The 20,340-nt window shown below is 39.1% G+C and overlaps 1 protein-coding gene across 2 annotated transcripts in view; it reads left to right on the top strand.

Annotated features, from left to right (window-relative positions):
• Positions 1-20,340, top strand: part of VMP1 (vacuole membrane protein 1) — a 110,798-nt gene that overhangs the window by 64,234 nt on the left and 26,224 nt on the right. For both annotated transcript variants that reach the window (XM_007533655.2, XM_060203850.1), the window contains 2 exons: positions 11,438-11,518; positions 13,731-13,847. In XM_007533655.2, coding sequence (XP_007533717.1) covers positions 11,438-11,518; positions 13,731-13,847 — 198 coding nt within the window. The remainder of the gene's footprint in view (positions 1-11,437; positions 11,519-13,730; positions 13,848-20,340) is intronic.

The following is a 20,340-nucleotide window of genomic DNA, read 5'->3' on the forward strand; positions in this document are numbered from 1 at the left end:
GCTCCCCACCTGCAGGGGAGTCGCTTCAAACACGGTGAAGCAGGTCTGCAGGTGTCTTTCTCTCCTCCTCTCTGTCTTCCCCTCCTCTCTCTATTCCTTTCTGTCTTACCCAACAACAATGACAGCAATAACAACAACAATAAAAAAAGACTACAAGGGCAACAAAAATGGGAAAATAAATAAATATTAATAATAATAAGTATCTCATTAAATAAATTGTCTTAGAGAGAGAGAGAGATTGTGAAGGAATGGGGAGATACAGAGGGAGATAACTATAGCACTGCTTCACTGCTAGTGAAGCCTCTCCCCCTGCTTGAACCCAGGTCTTTGCACTTGGTAAATATGTATGTTCATCTGGATACACCACTGCCTGGCCCAGCTCTTCTCTTTTTCTTTGACTAGTTTCTTTCTCTCTTTCTTTGACTAATTTCTATGCTAGCATTTACTAAGTGAACAATAAAGATAGCTAGATAGCTACCATTTGATGCAAGTTCCCGAATGAATGACCACTGTGAGACTTGTCTACTTATTGTGCACTCTTGAACATATTGTTTTCCTTCCATTTATTGTTGGCATTGTTGTTATTGTTGTTGATTAGGATGGAAAGAAATTGAGAGAGATGGGAAAGATAGAGATACCTGCAGACCTGCTTCACCACTTGCGAGGCAACCTCCTTTCAGGTAGGGAGCCAGGGTCTCGAACTAGGATCCTTGTGCGGGTCCTTGCTCTTCACACCATGTGCGCTTAACCTGGTGTGCTACCATCCGGCCTCCTCTTGGACACTTATAAAACATCTATTTAACATGATGTAGAGGAGAAAAACAAATATGCCTTTCTGTACATGGTTATCTTAGACTTTTATTTAAAATATAAATTTGATGAAAACATTTTAAGTAATATAAAAGTCATTTTTTATCTACATACTGTTTTGTAACAAAATTAACATAGAGGAAAAAAATCTTAGAATTGATTGAATGGCTTGGAAGACAGCATAATGCTGATGCAAAAGAAAGAGTGGGCATGGATAGATAGCATAATGGTTATGCAAAGAGACTCTCATGCCTGAAATAAATTTTTTAAAAAAAAAATTAAGACAGAAGAAAACTGGTTTAGGGGATGGAGTGGTGACAAACTTGGTTGATCGCACATGCTACCATATGCAAGGACCTAGGTTCAAGGCCCCAGGCCCCACCAGCAGAAGGGAGGCTTCATGAGTGGTAAGGCAGGCTGCAAGTGTCTCTCTTTCTTTTTTCCTCTTTCTTTCCCCTCTCAATTTTTATCTTTCTTATCAAATAAAATAAATACATTTTTTTAATTTTATATTTATTTTCCCTTTTGTTGTCCTTGTTTTCCATTGTTGTTGTAGTTATTGTTGTCATTGTTAGATAGTACAGAGAGAAATGGAGAGAGGGGGGGAGAGAAAGATAGACGACACCTTTAGACCTGCCTCACCGCCTGTGAAGCGACTCCCCTGCAGGTGGGGAGCCGGGGGCTCAAACCAGGATCCTTATGCCGGTCCCTGCGCTTTGCACCACATGTGCTTAACCTGCTGCGCTACCGCCCGGCTCCCCCCCTCAAAAAATTTATCATCTTTATTTATTGGATAGAGACAGTCAGAAATTGAGAGGTTAGGGGGAGAGAGAAAGGTCCTCACCTGCAGCCCTGCTCCACCACTTGCAAAGCTGTCCCCCTGCAGGTGGGGACCAAGGGCTAAAACCTGGGTCCTTGTGCATTGTAACATGTGTGCTCAACTAGGTGTGCCACCACCTGGCCCCAATATGTAATTTTTTAAAAAAAATTTTTAAATATTTATTTTATTTATTTATTCCCTTTTGTTGCCCTTGTTGTTTTTTTATTGTTGTAGTTATTATTGTTGTTGTTGGATAGGACAGAGAGAAATGGAGAGAGGAGGGGAAGACAGAGAGGAGGAGAGAAAGATAGACACCTGCAGACCTGCTTCACCGCCTGTGAAGCGACTCCCCTGCAGGTGGGGAATATGTAATTTTTTAAAGTTTGATTTAGTTATTCCACACAGGAAAGCATACAGAATGATGCTTTTCTTTTTTAGAGTGTTTTTATTATAGCTATGTTCACTAGCTTTCAAAAACCAGATAAAAATAAGATACACACTTACAAATACATATCTCAATAGAGAGAAGCAATTGGAATTGAATCTAGATGATATTAAAAGAAGCAGGCTAATACAGCTTAGTCATTAACAAAGCACTGTGAGTAATAAATACTTGGGATTTTTCTTTTTAGTTTGCTTTGAACATTGGCATTAAGTATGGTTGTGTTTTATTTTTGCTTTGTTCTTTTCATTTGCACACCTGCTTACAGATACAGGGGGGAAAAATGAGTGGGCAGGAGTTAGGTTACCTTTGTTAAACTAATTTTAAAAGAGTTTTTCTTTCAGGTTTATGTTTCAAACGACTTTTGTAAAATATCTCTAGAAAAGCCCCTATCATTGAATTGAAACTTTGACCATCAGACTGTGTATTTGCTCATGTGTTAGCAAATCAGTAGTGTGCTAAATTCAACTTCTTCCTCTGTTATAACTTCTGAGTGTACCCAGAGTTCCTGGCCCAAGGTCAGTTATACCCTTTCGTCAGTAATAAAATAATCCTAGACCCGGATAGTGGAATAGCCACAAGGCTCATTGACTACTATAAAGGTGTTTTGGAGGCCCGGGGAGACAGCATGATGGTTATGCAAAAGACTCATGCCTGAAGTTCCAAAAGTTCTAGGCTCTGTCCCCAACACTACCATAAGCCAGAGCTGAGTAACGCTCTGGTAGCTCTCTCTTTGTATCTTTCTCTCTGTGCCTATCTGTCATTAAAATAAATAAATAAATGTTTTAAAAAAATATTTATTTATTCCCTTTTGTTGCCCTTGTAGTTTGTTTTGTTTTGTTTTTAAGATTTTATTTGTTTGTGAGATAGATAGGAGGAGAGAGAAAGAACCAAACATCACTCTGGCACATGTGCTGCCTGGGATCGAACTTGGGACCTCATGCTTGAGACCAAAGCTTTATCACGGCGCCACCTCCCAGACCACAGCCCTTGTAGTTTTAACTGTTGTAGTTATTGATGTCATTGTTGGATAGGACAGAGAGAAATGGAGAGAAGAGGGGAAGACAGAGAGGGGGGAGAAAGATAGACACCTGCAGACCTGCTTCACCACCTGTGAAGCGACTCCCCTGCAGGTGGGGAGCCGGGGTTCGAACCGGGATCCTTATGCCGGTCCTTGTGCTTTGCGCCACCTGCGCTTAACCCGCTGCGCTACAGCCCGACTCCCAATTACTAGCAAGTTTTAAGATTAGTGATGAGTGCCCAGTAAGTGATACAGTGGATAAAGCATTATACTGTCAAACATGAAGTGCCAAGTTCCATCCTAATGGTGCTTTGGTTCTTTCTCCTCTTCTCTCTCATAAGTAAATAAATTAAAAACCAAGACAAAACAAAAAAATTAGTGATTATAATGAGGTAACCACTACAAGTGTAATAAAAATTTCCTCATTGGGCCAGGGAAGTGGCCTAGTAGGTAGAATACTTTCTATATTTGGTTTTGTTATAATTTATTGATTTTATTTTTTAATGTCTTATTTATTTATTTTTACCAGAGCACTGCATAGCTCTGGTTTATGGTGGTGGGAGGGTTGAATCTGGGACTTTGGAGCCTCAGGCATGAGAGTCTGTTAGCATAACCATTATGCTATCTACTCCCACCCAGTCTATTGATTTTTTTACATTATTTTTTTTAGTATTATTTATTTATTCCCTTTTGTTGCCCTTGTTATTTTATTGTTGTAGCTATTATTGTAGTTGTCATTGTGGGGTAGGACAGAGAGAAATGGAGAGAGGAGGGGGAGCAAAAGATAGACACCTGCATATCTGCTTCACTGCAACTCCCCTGCAGGTGGTGAGCCGGGGGCTCAAACCTGGATCAGGTCTGTGCACTTTGCGCCATGTGCGCTTAACCCGCTGCCCGCTGTGCTACCGCCTGACTCCCCCCAATTTATTGATTTTAATGACAGAAATACTAGAGCACTTCTCAACTCCAAATTATGGTGGTGCTGGGGTCCTCTGAGCCTCAGGAATGAAAGCCTAGCACATGAGCATGCCATCTCCCCATCCCTAGAGTGAATTTCTTGAATGCATATAATGGTGCTCTCTGGGCTATCCTCTGTTTATAATGGAATTTAGCTGTTTTGATGAATTTTCAAGTTTGTTTGGTTTTTTTAACTTATTTATTTTTTCTCTTTTGTTGCCCATCGTCCTTGTTATTGTTGTTGTTATTGTTGCCATTGTTCGTGGATAGGACAGAGAGAAATGGAGAGAGGAGGGGAAGACAGAGAGAGGGAGAGAAAGATAGACACCTGCAGACCTGCCTCACCGCCTGTGAATCGACTCCCCTGCAGGTGGAGAGCTGAGGGCTGGAACCAGGATCCTTATGCCAGGGCTGGAACCAGGATCCTTATGCTGGTCCTTGCACTTTCCACTTCTGCCATGTGTGCTTAACCCTCTGTGCCACCCCCCCAACTCCCAGATTTTCAGTTTTAATGCCTTCACTCTTTCCTTCATGCTTTAAATCTCTTTTCCTTATTTAGTATCAACATATCTCTTATGTTTTTGATATTCAAAACAAAACTAGGCTTATTATACCCTTAGTTGTGAGATTATATCAAACCTTGAATTTATAATAATGTCGAACTAGGAATTATAACAAACCTTTTTTAAAATTTTTTAAAAATTTCTTTATTCTGGGATTAATGGTTTACAGCCAACAATAAAATACAATAGTTTGTACATGCTTAACATTTCTCAGTTTTCCACATAACAATTCAACCCCCATTAGGTCCTCCTCTGCCATCGGGTTCCAGGACCTGAACCCTCCCCCAACCCCAGAGCCTTTTACTTTTGTGCAATGCACCAACTCCAGTCCAAGTTCTGCTTATAACAAAACATTTTAAATCATTTTCTCTCTCTCTCTTCCAAATTATTTTACTGGTAGGAAATGGTTTGCCTAACAATTGTTGGCATATGGAGACAATTTCTCATCTCCTTGTGATAGGTGACTTCATACCATTCCCACACCCAGTTTAGGTCCTTCTCTGCCATTGTACACTGAATCCCAGCACTGGTCCCTCCACCTCCAGAGTCCTTTGCTTTGGTGCAGTACACCATACCCAGTCCAGGATTCACTTTGTGTTTTCATTTTTTTGTTGTTGTTTCTTAAGTTCTAAAAATTATAAAGGGAAAGGGGGGGTGGCCATCAAGAGTGGTGGATTTTCCAGTATTCATCCTTCTCTTTCCTTTTGGCTTATCTCACTTCACATGATTCCTTCAAGATCTGTCCAACACAAAGTAACTAGTAGCTCAATACTATTCCATTGTGTTATGCTACTGTGAGCATAGGTGTACAGAGATTTCTTTGAACAGGTATTTTTGTTTCCTTTGGAAGAATCCCCAGAAGAACTCCCATGTAGATCCATGTTTAGTTTTCTAGGAAATCTCCGTGCTGCCCCACAGGGGTGGAACCAATTTATATTCCCACCAGCAGTGTAAAAGATTTCCTTTTCCCCTAGATCCTCACCAACACCTGCTGTTTCTTCCTTCCTATGACATTCTCACAGTGGTATCTAATTGTCTGTATTTGCTTTTCTCTGGTAATCAGTTAACTGACTCTGAGCTTTTTTTTTCTTCTTCATTAAAAAATTTCACCATGTGGATATCTTCTTTGGTGAAGATACTGTCCACATCTTCTCCCCTTTTCTTAATTTATTCTTTTTCACTTATGCACTTACTGAATTCTTTATATATTTTTGACTGGCATGTAGAGATCTTCTCCCATTCTGTAGGGTATCTTTCTGTTTTGGTGATGACTTCTTTTACTATGCAGAAGCTTCTCAGTTTGATTTTCTTCCTGTTAGACTTGCATCTTTGAACATATCTCCAAATCAGATATTGTGAAGTGCTCCACTAATGTTTTCTCCTATGTGTTTGATAGTTTCTGGTATAGTGTACATATCTTTGATCCATTTGGAGTGACTTTTGTGTGTGGTGGTCCTGCTTCATTTTTAACCACGTTTTGACTTCATTTTTTTTTTAATTTTTTTATATTTTATTTATTTATTTTCTCTTTTGTTGTCCTTGTTGTTTTCATTGTTGTTGTAGTTATTGTTATTGATGTTGTCGTTGTTAGATAGGACAGAGAGAAATGGAGAGAGGAGGGGAAGACAGAGAGGGGCAGAGAAAGATAGACACCTGCAGACCTGCTTCACCGCTTGTGAAGCAACTCCACTGCAGGTGGGGAGCCGGGGGCTCAAACTGGGATCCTTATGCCTACCTTGTGCTTTGCACCACCTGCGCTTAACCCGCTGAGCTACAGCCCGACTCCCTTGACTTGATTTTTTTAACACCACTTGAAAAGACTACATTTGATTTTTTTTTTTAGGGGGGCTTCCCTTGTCAGAAATTAGTTGTCAGTACATGTAGGGGTAGATATCACTCCCTCTACCCCCCCTCTCCTCGTTCAATTAAAAAAAAAAAAAAAAAAAAAACTTATTTGTTCATGAGAAAGAGAACCAGAGCTGGGAATCAAACCTCATACTTGAATTCCAGTGCCATATTTAAATCTGTCAAACCTCTGAGCCCAAAAATCTTATGTGCCTTATTTTTTTTTTAATATTTATTCATTGTACCCCTGTTATCTCATAATTTGTTAAACCAATACTAAATCACTAGTTTTTAAAAATAGAAAAAAAAATTTATTGGGCCTACTCGCCCCTACTTTAAGGAGAAAAAAAGGTAAGGCAGGCTAGATAACATGGTTTATGCAGAGACTTTCATGCCTGAGGCTCCAAAGTCCCTGTTCAGTCCTCTGTACCACCCTAAGTCAGAGCTGAGAAGTGCTCTGCTAAAGAGAAAAAGAGCAAGAACCAGAACCAGGCCACTATTCTGGTACTTGTTATACTGGGAGTAGACCTTGGGACCTCATAACCAAGAATCTAACTCTACATCTACTCTGCCATTTCCTGGGCTGCAGTAAAATCTTTTTAAATAAACAACAGTATGGCCCAGGAACTGGCATAGTAGGTAGTTATGGACTCAAAAGCATGGGGTCCTGAATTCAAGCCTTGGCATTGCCTGTATTAGAATGTTACTCTGATTCTCTCTAATTTTCAAAAATTAATTTAAAAAAAGCCAATTTGGGGGGTCGGGCGGTGGCACAGTGGGTTAAGCACATGTGGCGCAAAGCGCAGGGACCGGCGTAAGGATCCCGGTTCGAGCCCCCGGCTCCCCACCTGCAGGGGAGTTGCTTCACAGGCGGTGAAGCAGGTCTGCAGGTGTCTATCTTTCTCTCCCTTTCTCTGTCTTCCCTTCCTCTCTCCATTTCTCTCTGTCCTATCCAACAACGAATTGCGTCAAAAAGGGCAAGAATAATAACCACAACGAAACTACAACCAGGGCAACAAAAGGGGGGGAAAAATGGCCTCCAGGAGCGGTGGATTCATGGTGCAGGCACCGAGCCAAGCGATAACCCTGGAGGAGGGGAAAAAAAAAAAAGCCAATTTTATTTAAAATGATTCTTTAAAACTTTAGTAAAATAGGTACATTTTGTAGAATTTCCATCTTTATTTTTAAAAATATTTTATTCATTTACTTTTTAGTGAAAAATAAATACAGGGAGAAAGAGACCAGAGCAGTCCACTTTTTCCCCACCCATAATTATACTAGCAGGGAAAGAAAATCTAGAAAATATTCCCAAACTGCATATTATGTTACTATTGCTTTCTTAGAATATAAACAGACTTCATGTTAATTTAATTTAAATAAAAGTTCAAGAATTGTTTTTTATATAAACATAATTCTGAGAATATTGTGAAAGATCTGAAAAATAAGTTATAGGAACTGAAAGTAGCATAGTCATTGTGTTAAGCACATAAAATTTATGAAATCCGTTTTCGGGACAACTTTTTAAAAAGAGTTTTTAAAAGTGGAATCTCCACATTAAAAAGACATTTAACTTGCCTTCCTTGTAAAACATGCCAGCTGGAAATTAATTTTTTAAAAACAAAGTGAAAGGAAACACCTACTTTACATAATTGAACAGAGCAAATTATTTTCACTTCAAATAAAGATCTTGAAAATTCCATTAGGAGTAATTGATGATGGTTGCCCAAGCACTTGAAAGAACAAGGAATGTATTTTCCTTTGTTCTTGTCTAATATCTGTTAAGAGATTATGCCCCAAAGGGTAAAATGGCTCCTTAATTTAAAAAACATAATTTTGAAATTCTATAGGCATGTGTGGTGTATGTGTCTTTATTATTACTACTATTGTTATCATTTTCTTTTTTTTTTCTTTTTTACGGCCCTGACAGGAGGAGGATTTTCAGGAATTTTTTAGAATGTCTTTTTTTAATTTTTTTTTTATTATTGGGGAATTAATGTTTTACATTCAACAGTAAGTACAATAGTTTGTACATGCATAACATTCCCCAGTTTACCATTTAACAATACAACCCCCACTAGGTCCTCTGAATCCTTCTTGGACCTGTATTCTCCCCACCCACCCCACCCCAAAGTCTTTTACTTTGGTGTGATACGCCAATTCCATTTCAGGTTCTACTTGTGTTTTCTTTTCTGATCTTGTTTTTCAACTTCGGCCTGAGAGTGAGATCATCCCATGTTCATCCTTCCGTTTCTGACTTATTTCACTCAACATGATTTTTTCAAGGTCCATCCAAGATCGGCTGAAAACAGTGAAGTCTCCATTTTATACAGCTGAGTAATATTCCATTGTGTATATATACCACAACTTGCTCAGCCGCTCATCTGTTGTTGGACACCTGGGTTTTCATTTTTAGAAGAGACAGAGGGAAAGAGTGAAAAGACCACAACACCTAAACTTCAGTGTAGTGAGGGACCTGCTCAGTCCTGAGTTGCAGCATATAGCAAAGCAGTGTTCTGTCCACGTGAGCTGTTCACCAATCCATAAGGTCTATGAGATATCTCACTTAGTAGAGTACACATTACTTTGCACAAGTTCAAACACCTGGTTACATCCTGGGAGCATCATATAGGAAGAATGCTTCACAGGAGGTAAAACAGTGTTTGTTGTAATGTGTCTACCACCACCTATCAAAAAAAAAAAAAAGTCCACTAGGAGCAATGGAATCCTGTAAACACACAGCCCTAGCAAAAACCCTTGATGGCAAAAAATAAATTTACAAGATTAGCCTAATAACCTAACAGAGAATTTGATATTTTAAAACTTGAGATATTTATTTATTTTCCCTTTTCTTTGGTGCCCTTGTTTTTTTTATTGTTGTTGTTGTTGATGTCATCGTTGTTACATAGGACAGAGAAATGGAGAGAGGAGGGAAAGACAAGAGGGGAAGAGAAAGATAGACACTTGCAGACCTGCTTCATCGCCTGTGAAGTGACTCCCCTGCAGGTGGGGAGCCAGGGGCTCGAACAGGGATCCTGTTTACAGCCATCCTTGCTCTTCACGCCACGTTCGCTTAGCCCGCTGCGCTACCGCCCAACTCCCTGGCTTAGCTATTTTTATTTAATACTCTTGGTGAGTTACAAATTTGATAATTTAGGTAAATATTTCACACCAATGCAAAAGATACTTGTTTAAGAAAAGCGTTGATAGGGAGTTGTTTTTTTTATGTTATTTTGTTTTTATTTTTTTACTAATGAGAATGATAGGAGGAGAGAAGGAACTGGACATCACACTGGCATATGTACTGCCGGGGTTCAGCTCGGGACCTCATGCTTGAGAGTTCAGTGCTTTATTCATTGCGCCACCTCCCCAGATCACTTGTTTTGTTTTTGGTATATACTATTGTGATAACTTTATAAAGCAATTTTTTGCACTGCTCAGCTCTGGCATGTGGTGGTTCAGGGGATTAAACCTGGGACTTTGAAGCCTCAGGAATGAGAGTCTCTTTGCATAACCATTATGCTATCTACCTCTGCCCAATATAAAGCAATTCTATGTAATATTATTTGCTAGAATTTTTGTTCCCTTCTTAGGAGTACCAATATATAAAGTGTTAGTGGCCTTAGAGAATTGTTTTTAGTTCTATGCCTAGTTTATGAACAAACCTTCTAATTTTTTTAAAGATTCATTAATTTATTAATTAGAGTACCAGAGCATCTCTCTGGAACAATGTTAGGGATTGACCTCATGCTTGAAAATCCAACGTCCGTCAACTGTGCTACTTCCTAGGCTGCAACCCTTATAATTTTTATGTTCTCACCTTTCAGTCAGATTGCTGCCTATTGGAGTTTTCGTTTTTAGTTGCTTGTCTCTAGAGCACTGGTCTCTTTGCATAACCATATGTTAATCTCCCCAGCTCTTAGAGTATTGATCTAAAGAGAGAACTGGGTTTTATTAAAGTTGTTTTATTGTTATTTATTTATTTGCCTCCAAGGTTATCTATTGCTAGGGCTCAGTGCCTGTACTACATACGAATCCTCTGCTCTTGATGGCATCTTTTTTCTCTTGTTGTTTTTGCTACTGTTATTGCTGTTGGATAGGACAGAGAGAAATTCAGAGAGGTGGAGAGAAAGATAGACACCTGCAGACATGCTTCACTGCTTGCAAAGTGACCCTATTGCAGGTGGGGAGACCGGGGCTAATACCGGGATCCTTGCTTGAGTCCTAGCATTTTGCGCTATGTGCGCTTATTTAACCTGGTGCACTACCACCTGGCCCCTATTTTTTTTTTTTAAGATTTATTGGGAGTGGGGTGGTAGCGCAGTGGATTAAGCGCAGGTGGCACAAAGCACAAGGACCGGCGTAGGGATCCCAGTTCAAGCTCCTGGCCCCTCATCTGCAGGGGAGTCGCTTCACAGGCGGTGAAGCAGGTCTGCAGGTGTCTGTCTTTCTCTCCCCCTCTCTGTCTTCCCCTCCTCCATTTCTCTCTGTCCTATCCAGCAACGACGATGACAACAATACTAACTACAACAATAAAACAACAAGGGCAACAAATGGGAATAAATAAATAAATATTGTCTTGGTTCACTTGAAAAATCTTATAATTTCCAGTGCTGTGATTAATCAGGAAGTAAGTAAATCTGATTGGTTAAAGAGATAGATGTTATAGGCCAGTATTTCCAAAAGAATGAGCTGGTTTGTGTTTTGTTTATAATGTTTTATTTATTCCTGGGTAATCAAACATTTTTTTAAATGCAATGTTTCAACTTATTCTTGAAATGAAAGTTTATCTTTAAGGATGTAATGTTTTGTCAAGATTGTATTTGCATATTTTTCAGTGCAACTAGCTGTGACTTTTTTATTTAACCATTTATTTCATTAAATAATACTTTAATATTGTGAGATGTCTTAACTCTGTTAAGAGACATCTTTCTTTCTTTATTGTGCTTTTTATAATGTTTTGATATCTTCTTTTTAAACAGGACTTTGCCACCCGGGCTAAATTGGCAGTACAAAACTTAGTACAGAAGGTTGGATTTTTTGGAATTTTGGCCTGTGCTTCAGTAAGTGAATTTTATTAAAAAGTGAAAAAGCCAAACAAATGTCAGATTTATATTTTGATTAAATATGATTTTAATATATACTCTGAAATTAACAAAAATTCTGTACCCATCTCAGTAGATATGTTACTTTACTATTGTCCATCTTACTTATCAGGCATGCTGTTTTTTATTGGATATGTCCATATTTGTTTATTGACTTTTAAGCATTTCATCATGCCACGATGACTTCACATCTAAATGATTCACTGCTAACAAAAGAGACAAAATCCATCATTTCCATGGAGAATTTATAATGAAGTACATTTAACTAAATAGCAATGACTTCATTCTTTCCAGAGTTATAGACTATTTTTTTTCCTGAAGTTTCAGGCATTAGTTACAAAGAATAAATACATATGAAACCTATCTTAAATTAAATTAACACTCGAGAATGAATGGAAACATCTGTGCTAAAGTGAAGGGCATCTTTCATTATAATGAACTAAAAAAAATAAATAAAATAGGGGGTCGGCCGGTGGCGCAAAGCGCAGGGACCGGCGTAGGGATCCCAGTTTGAGCCCCCAGCTCCCCACCTGCAGGGGAGTCTCTTCACAGGCGGAGGAGCAGGTCTGCAAGTGTCTTTCTCTCCCCCTCTCTGTCTTCCCCTCCTCTCTCCATTTCTCTCTGTCCTGTCCAACAACGAACAACATCAACAATGGCAATAATAATAACCACAACTAGGCTACAACAACAAGGGCAACAAAAGGGGGAAAAAATGGCCTCCAGGAGCAGTGGATTCATGGTGCAGGCACCGAGCCCAGCAATAACCCTGGAGGGAAAAAAAAAAATAAATAAATAAATAAATAAATAAATAAATGAAATAACAAAAATGTATTTAATGTCTTAAATTGTAGAACATGTGAAGTGGCCTTTCCTTGGTAAGTTGATGTTTATTCTGGTTCTTTACTGATAAAATAGGCACAGTCATCTTTCCCCTCCCCCCAAAAAAATGACAGTTGTGTTAGAAGCATTTTTATTGAAATTTTTCTTAAAGAAATAGGTAACATGTAACAACAAACTTATTGTTTTCATGTTCTTGGGATATTTATGTAGATTAACATATCTGAAGTATTAACAAATTCTAATTTTATTTATTCTGATTTAAATATCTTATGTACTTCAATATGCGACTGAACCTAGATCACAAAAGAAACATTTCAGATTATCAGTATAATTTATAGAGTTGTGGTGATGACAGGAGAAATGTAAAATATGACAGATGTAAGACTGCAAATGATGCTGTTACTTACTTATAAGACAAAATGGCATTTTAGTTTGGAAGAGAAAAACAAAATGGAATTATTGAATCCAAGTGTTCCTAACAAAAGAATACTTGACTTTTAAGTCATGGCACTGTTTTTAAAAGAACACATGTAACAAGTATCTTTTAAACAACTAGACTTTTCTTTGAAATTTTAGACATGAAATTACATAAATTAATTCACTTACAAATGGCTTGGCCAACAATCATAAAGACAAAGTACTTCTGTGAAATAAAAATGGGTTAAGTGCTTATAACCACTATGGTTTCCTTGCATTTTTACATGAAATTGTCTTTCAGCATTTTTGAAATGTGGGAATGTTTGCAAAAGGTATTTGTTGTAAATCACTTCTTTGTCTGGGACTGAGTATTCAAAACATTTTAGTAAGTGCTCTCTTATATCCACATTTGATTATGTTGAGAAACAAAATCATATCCACCTAAAATATATTTACAAATTTGCTAGAATATTTATTTTAAATATCAACACTTTCTGAATAATAATATTTATTAGTATAAAGATTTTTAAATCCTAGTACCAGCTAAAATAATCTTAAGACTAAAATAATTCTTAAGTTGTCAATCTACTGAATGGGTTAAATTCTAGTGGATCTTCCATTTTACCCAGTCCTAACATGATGGAAAAAATATTGTTTATGTGGCCTTAGCCACAAGCAATATAAGGAAAAGGACATCTGAGTTAGCTTTAAACAAAATGAACAACAACCTGAAATTAATATGAGCCTCAAAGATACTTCAGAACATTTGTCTAACCTTCTAAACAGTTGAGCATTCATCAGGAAACCCATACTTCGCTTTGTAAGGCTACAAACGGAATTGCAGTTAGTGGTAAAATTTAATTGTTCATTGAAATATATATACACATCTGATAAAAAAAAATTTTTTTTATAGATTCCAAATCCTCTCTTTGATCTGGCTGGAATAACATGTGGACACTTTCTCGTACCTTTTTGGACATTCTTTGGTGCAACTCTGATTGGAAAAGCAATAATTAAAATGCATATTCAGGTAATTCTGCCCTCTTAAGTTCCTGTCTGATGATAAACACATTAAAAATTCCAAAGCAGGGTAGTCAGGTGGTAGTGCAGTGGTTAAGCACACGTGGCACAAAGCATAAAGACTGGCGTAAGGATCCTGGTTCAAGCCCCAGCTCCCCACCTGCAGGGGAGTCACTTCACAGATGTTGCAGCAGGTGTGTATCTTTCTCTCCCCCTCTCTGTCTTCAACAAGGGCAACAAAAAGGGAAAAAAATAAATAAATATTCCAAAGCAAAAACAACCAGGGCAACAAAAGGGAAAAAAAATAGCCTCCAGGAGCAGTGGATTCATGGTGCAAGCACCAAGCCCCAGCAGTAGCCCTGAAGGCAAAAAAAATCCAAAGAAGCCCCCCCCCCCCCCCCCCCCCCGTGGTAGCACAGCGGGTTAAGCACACATGGTGCAAAGTGCAAAGTTTAAGGATCCCAGTTTAGCCCCCCCCCCCCCCGCTCTCCACCTGCTCGGGGGTCGCTTCACAGGCAGTGAAGCAGGTCTGCAGGTGTCTATCTCTCTCTCCCCCTCTGTCCTTCCCTCCTCTTTCAATCTCTCTCTGTGCTGTCCAACAACAATAGCAACAACAAAGAGGGCAACAAAAGGGAAAAATGGCCTCCAGGATTAGCGGATTCCTAGTACAAACACCTAGCCCAGCAATAACCCTGGAGGCAAAAAAAAAAATTCCAAAGCAGATTTATTTTTAATGTAATACATTTTATTTGTTTTATTTTAATGAGAAAGAGATACGGGGGTAAGAGAATAGAGCCCTCCTTAGTTCTGGCTTGTGGTACAGGGGATTGAACCTGGGGCTTTGGAGCCTCAGATATGAAACTCTTTTTGCGTTACCATTATACTATCTCCCCTGCCATATATACATATATATATATATTGCCACCAGGGTTATTGCTGGGGCTTAGTGCCTGCACTACAGATCCACTGCTCCTGGAGACTATTTTTTTCCCTTTTGTTGCCCTTGTTGTTGTTTTATCATTGTTGTGGTTATTACTGTTGTTGTTATTGAGTCGCCTGTGAAGCGACTCCCCTGCAGGTGGGGAGCCAGGGGCTCGAGCCAGGATCCTTAAGCCGGTCCTTGCGCTTTGCGCCACATGCACTTAACCCGCTGCACTATCACGCTACCACCCAACTCCCAAACTTGGGACTTCTTGCACTCAAATCTCATGTGTAAATGTACTTACTCTCTCTCACATGTATACGTATTTTAATTTTGATTAGATAATTTGATAAAGCAAAGAGAAAATGAGACAAGTGAAAAGTGCTTGAAATTCACTAACCTCCAAATGTTAGTTTAATACTCAAGCAAGCTACTAACCAAAAGCAACAGAAAAAAATGAAACAACGAAAGAATCAAAATCTCATCAATGAGTTTTGGAATAAGCAAGAGAAAACTGAATCAAAGGGAAAGTCTCCACCTGCAGGGAGAAGCTCCACAAGTGATGAAGAAGTCTGTGGGTCTCTCTGTCTCTCTCTCTCCCCCTTCCACATCTAACCAAAATAAATAATAAGAGCCAGAGCTGAGTAGTGCTCTGATTAAAAAAATATATTAAGGGGGTCGGGCAGTAGTGCAGTGGGTTAAGCGCACATGGAGCAAAGCACAAGGACCGATGTAAGGATCCTGGTTCGAGCCCCCGGCTTCCCACCTGCAGGGGAGTCACTTCACAAGTGGTGAAGCAGGTCTGCAAGTGTCTATCTTTCTCTCCCCCTCTCTGTCTTCCCCTCCTCTCTCCATTTCTCTATGTCCTATCCAACAACAATGACATTAATAACCACAACAATGTTAAACAAAAAGGGCAACAAAAGAGAAAATAAATAAATAAAATGTTTTTTAAAAGTCCCAAGTTTGATTCCACGTACTATCATATGCCAGAGTTGATAAGGACTCAATAAAATAAAGAGAGACTTGGGGGCTGGGCAGTAGTGCACATGGTGCGAAATGCAAGGACCAGTGAAAGGATCCTGGCTCCCCACCTGCAGGGGGGTCGCCTCACAAGTGGTGAAGCAGGTCTGCAGGTGTCTATCTTTCTCTCCTCTCTCCATTTCTCTCTGTCCTGTCCAACAACAATAGCTGTAACAATACAGCAAGGGCAACAAAATAAGAAAAATGGCCTCTAGGAGCAGTGAATTCATGGTGCAGGCACCAAGCCCCAGTGATAACACTGGAGGCAAAAAAAAAAAAGAGAGAGACTTAGCAAAAATAGTGAACCTGTATGGGAAAATGCTCATCACTTTCACATACATTGTCTAATACCTGAAGCCTTATATAAAGTTCTTGATGTGTGCTTCAAGTATTATATGAATTTTTTTCTTTCTTTTTTCTTTTACCAGTGTACTGCCCAGCTCTGGCATTTGGTGGTACAGGAGAGTGAACCTGGGAGCCTCTCCTGCAGCACTGCTTCACCACTCATGAAGCTTTTCCCCTGCAGGTGGGGAGTTGGGACTCAAACCTAGGCTCTTGTACTTGGTGTGCTCAACCAGGTGTACCATATCCTACTCCCTATTTGTTACTATTATTATTATTATTTGCATAGCTGCGGTTTATGGTGGTGCTGGAGATTAAACCTGGGACCTTCAGTAACTCAGACATGAAATTCTTTTATATAACCATTATACAGTCTCCCCAGTCCAGTAATGCTTAATTTCTTTTTTTCTCTCCAGAGCACTGCTCATCTCTGGCTTACGGTAGTACAGGTGGGGTTGAATCTGGGACTTTGGAGCTTCAGGCATGAAAGTCTCTGCATAACCATTATGCTATTTATCCCTGAATTTTATCAGATTTAATTATTATAGTCTTTGGATACATAAAACTTATTTTGTAGTTGTTAAGTTTGAGAAGTTAAACAGTAATATTTGTCTAAGAGTAACAGCTATAATTTGAACTCATATCTTCAGTTTTGAATTCAGTTTTTTTGCAAATTGCCTTCTGAACTTCTGAAGTTATTTGTAGGATTAAAGAAACTGAATTGTTTAATGCCTGCTATTTGTCAGGGCCCGTGGTGGGGAAATTTACATTGGTTATTTTAGAACAATTCTGTGAGGTGGTGACTATTCATATTTCACAGATGGCAGAATGGAGTGTCAAGAGAAGGTACATATCTAAAGTGCATACCTAAGGCTCTAGAATTCAAACTAAGCTCCTTGTAGCTTATGCTTAGTCCCTTTGTCTGTTTTTCTAAAGAGAAAGCATTTGAGTTCTTTCACTGAACTGAGAGTAAGAGATATGTTTGTTGTGTTCCATTGTATCATAGAGGCATTCTTTTCTAAAGGCATGTCACTTGATGTACATCCAGATGTAGCTCAGGGCAACAAACATTTCTCATTCCTTGGATAAACAATATTAATGAGTAGTATAAACATTTTAACTGTTTCTCAAGTAATAGGGGGAGGAATTTTTCTCTAGTCTTAACCTTCCTCTTCTCTTTCCACAGTATAACTTAGACGGCCTTTCTTGATTTAAAACAAAAATTCTTGACATCTTGTTGTTAAACTTCCCTGAGAATCTTCTTTCTTTGTTTTTTAATATTTTATTTATTTACTTTTTTTCTTTTAATACTTTATTTTATTTTAATGAGAGGGACACAGAAAGCTACAGAGAAAAAGACCAGAACTTGGTGCAATTCTGGCTTATGGTGGGTGCTGGGGAGTGAACCTGGGATCTCGGAGCCACAGATATGAAAGTATTTTTGCATAACCATTATGTTGTTTCCCTAGCCCCTTTATTTACTTTTTTAAGGAGAGAAATACAGAGGGGATGGGAGGTAGATAACATTTTTTTTTTTTTTTTTTTACCAGAGCTAAGTAGTGCTCTGGTTAAAGAAAAAAAATAAAAGAAGGTGGGCACGGTAGGTAACATAATGGTTCTGCAAAGAGATTCTCTTGCCTGAGGCTCTGCGGTCCCAGGATCAGCCCCCCCATACCACTATAAACCAGAGCTGAGCACTGCTCTGGTTAAAGAAGAAAGAAAGAAAGAAAGGGGGCGGGGGGTAGGGAGGAAGGAAGGAAGGAAGAAAGAGGGGAAGGAAAAAAAGAAAGAAAGGAAAAAAGGTACAGAGAGGAAAAAACCAGAGCATTGCTCATTGCTGGTTTATGGTGGAGCTAAGGTTTGAACCTGGGACCTCAGAGCCTCAGGAATGAAAGTCTTTTGCATAACCATTATGCTTTTTCTCCAGCCCCCAAATTTTAAATCAGCATAGGTAATATTAGATAAGATTATCCCTTTTGCCGAATTCGACTTCCGGAGGCGGAGCTACGAGCAGCAGATCGCTTTCTCTCCTCTCCTCTCCCGGATCAACTAGGAATACCAAAGGAGACCACCCGGACCGAAACAAGACAGGACTAGAATGACCACAGAAACCCAGTAAATCACCCGTGAGTACAAACACGCATGGCTGGTGACAGAGAGGAGAGAGGGGCCTAAGGAGAGATTAAGTGACTGCTAACAGTTCGACAGTTTGTCAGTGGAGACACCACCTCCAGTCAGCTCCACTAACAAGGGGACAGGTGAAGGGAGGAAAGGACTCCCCAGAGACTCACCAAGTACAACTCTGAGTCTCCATTGCTACTACCCTCAGAATCTGGAGCAGCAACAGGGAGGGACACCAGGGCACAGAGATCTAACCGGGAAACTCAGGAGAAGACCTATACCTCGGTGGCATAGCTGAAGGGCTGTGAAAGTCTCTTTGCATAACCACTGGATTATCTCTGCCACACCCTGCTTTATCTCTTGGTCAGGAGTCATTGATTAAGCCAAGAAGCCTATTGATAGTTTAAAAGCCCTCAGGCTACCATAGCCTACAGGGGAAAAAAAAAAGGCTTTTATACCACTGAACTCCAACTCAGGGATTGAAAAAACTGTTAACTTATATAAAATGGTTAAAACAACAAGAAAAAATAATGGAGACTCGAACCAGGACAAGAGTCCAGCTAAAAGTCCTCCAGAGGGTGAAGCACAAAACAACGAGTTCAACATCCAAACATTAGCTAAGGAAATAATAACAGGAGTGAGTAAAGAATTTGAAAAATTGTAATCAGAACTGCAGGAACAACAAATGAGAATATGGAAGAAAATTCTAATAATCTCATGGTTATTAGAGAGCTGAAAGCTGAAATTGCTGAGCTAAGAAGGCAACTAGCTGAACAAACTAAAACAATATCAGAGCAGGGCAACAAAATAGATGAACTCCAGAAAGCAGTAGAGGGCAGAGAGAATAGAATCAATGAGGCTGAAGACAGAATTAGCAAGATTGAGGATGAATTAGAGACAACTAAAAAAGAAGTAAGAGATCTCAAAAAGAGATTAAGAGATGCTGAAAACAACAACAGAGTCCTATGGGATGACTTCAAAAGAAACAATATACGCATTATTGGCTTACCAGAGGAAGAAAGAGAAGGGGAGGAAGAAAGCGTTCTCCAGGCCATAATAGCTGAAAATTTCTCTAGTCTAGACAACACCAAAGACATAAAGATTCAAGAAGCCCAGAGGGTCCCAAACAGAATTAACCCAGACCTAAAGACACCAAGACATGTCATACTTAGATTGGAAAGGAATAAGGATAAAGAAAGGATCCTCAAGGCTGCAAGAGAAAAACAAAGAGTCACCTACAAAGGAAAACCCATAAGATTAGCAGCAGACTTCTCCATACAAACACTACAGGCCAGAAGAGAATGGCAAGATATCTATCGAGTGCTCAATGAGAAAGGCTTTCAGCCAAGAATACTATATCCTGCTAGATTGTCATTCAGACTAGATGGAAGCATCAAAACCTTCTCAGACAAGCAACAGTTGAAGAAAGCAACCATCACCAAGCCTGCCTTGAAAGAAGTTCTGAAAGGTTTCCTATAAACAACCAGACCACCACAAATAGAACATATATCAAAACACTCTAAAACTCTACAAGAATGGCGTTAAAATATCTTCAATCTTTGATATCAATAAATGTGAATGGCCTGAATTCACCTATTAAAAGACACAGAGTAGGAAGATGGATCAGAAAACACAACCCAACAATATGTTGTCTACAGGAAACTCACCTAACGCAACAAGACAAACACAGACTTAAAGTGAAAGGATGGAAAACTATCATTCAAGCCAATGGCCCACAAAAAAGGGCAGGAACAGCTATTCTCATATCTGACATGATAGACTTTAAAATAGATAAGATTAAAAAAGATAGGAATGGACACTACTTAATGCTCAGAGGATCAGTCAATCAAGAGGACTTAACAATTATTAATATCTATGCACCCAATGAGAAGCCATCTAAATACATCAAACTTCTACTGAGTGGTCTGGGAGGTGGCGCAGTGATAAAGCTTTGGACTCCCAAGCATGAGGTCCTGAGTTCGATCCCCAGCAGCACATGTAACCAGAGTGATGTCTGGTTCTTTCTCTCTCCTCCTATCTTTCTCATAAATAAATAAAGTGTTTTAAAAAAAAAAAAAAAAAAAAACTTCTACTG

This window comes from Erinaceus europaeus, chromosome 12 (assembly GCF_950295315.1).
Source record: "Erinaceus europaeus chromosome 12, mEriEur2.1, whole genome shotgun sequence".
Lineage (NCBI taxonomy): Eukaryota > Metazoa > Chordata > Mammalia > Eulipotyphla > Erinaceidae > Erinaceus > Erinaceus europaeus.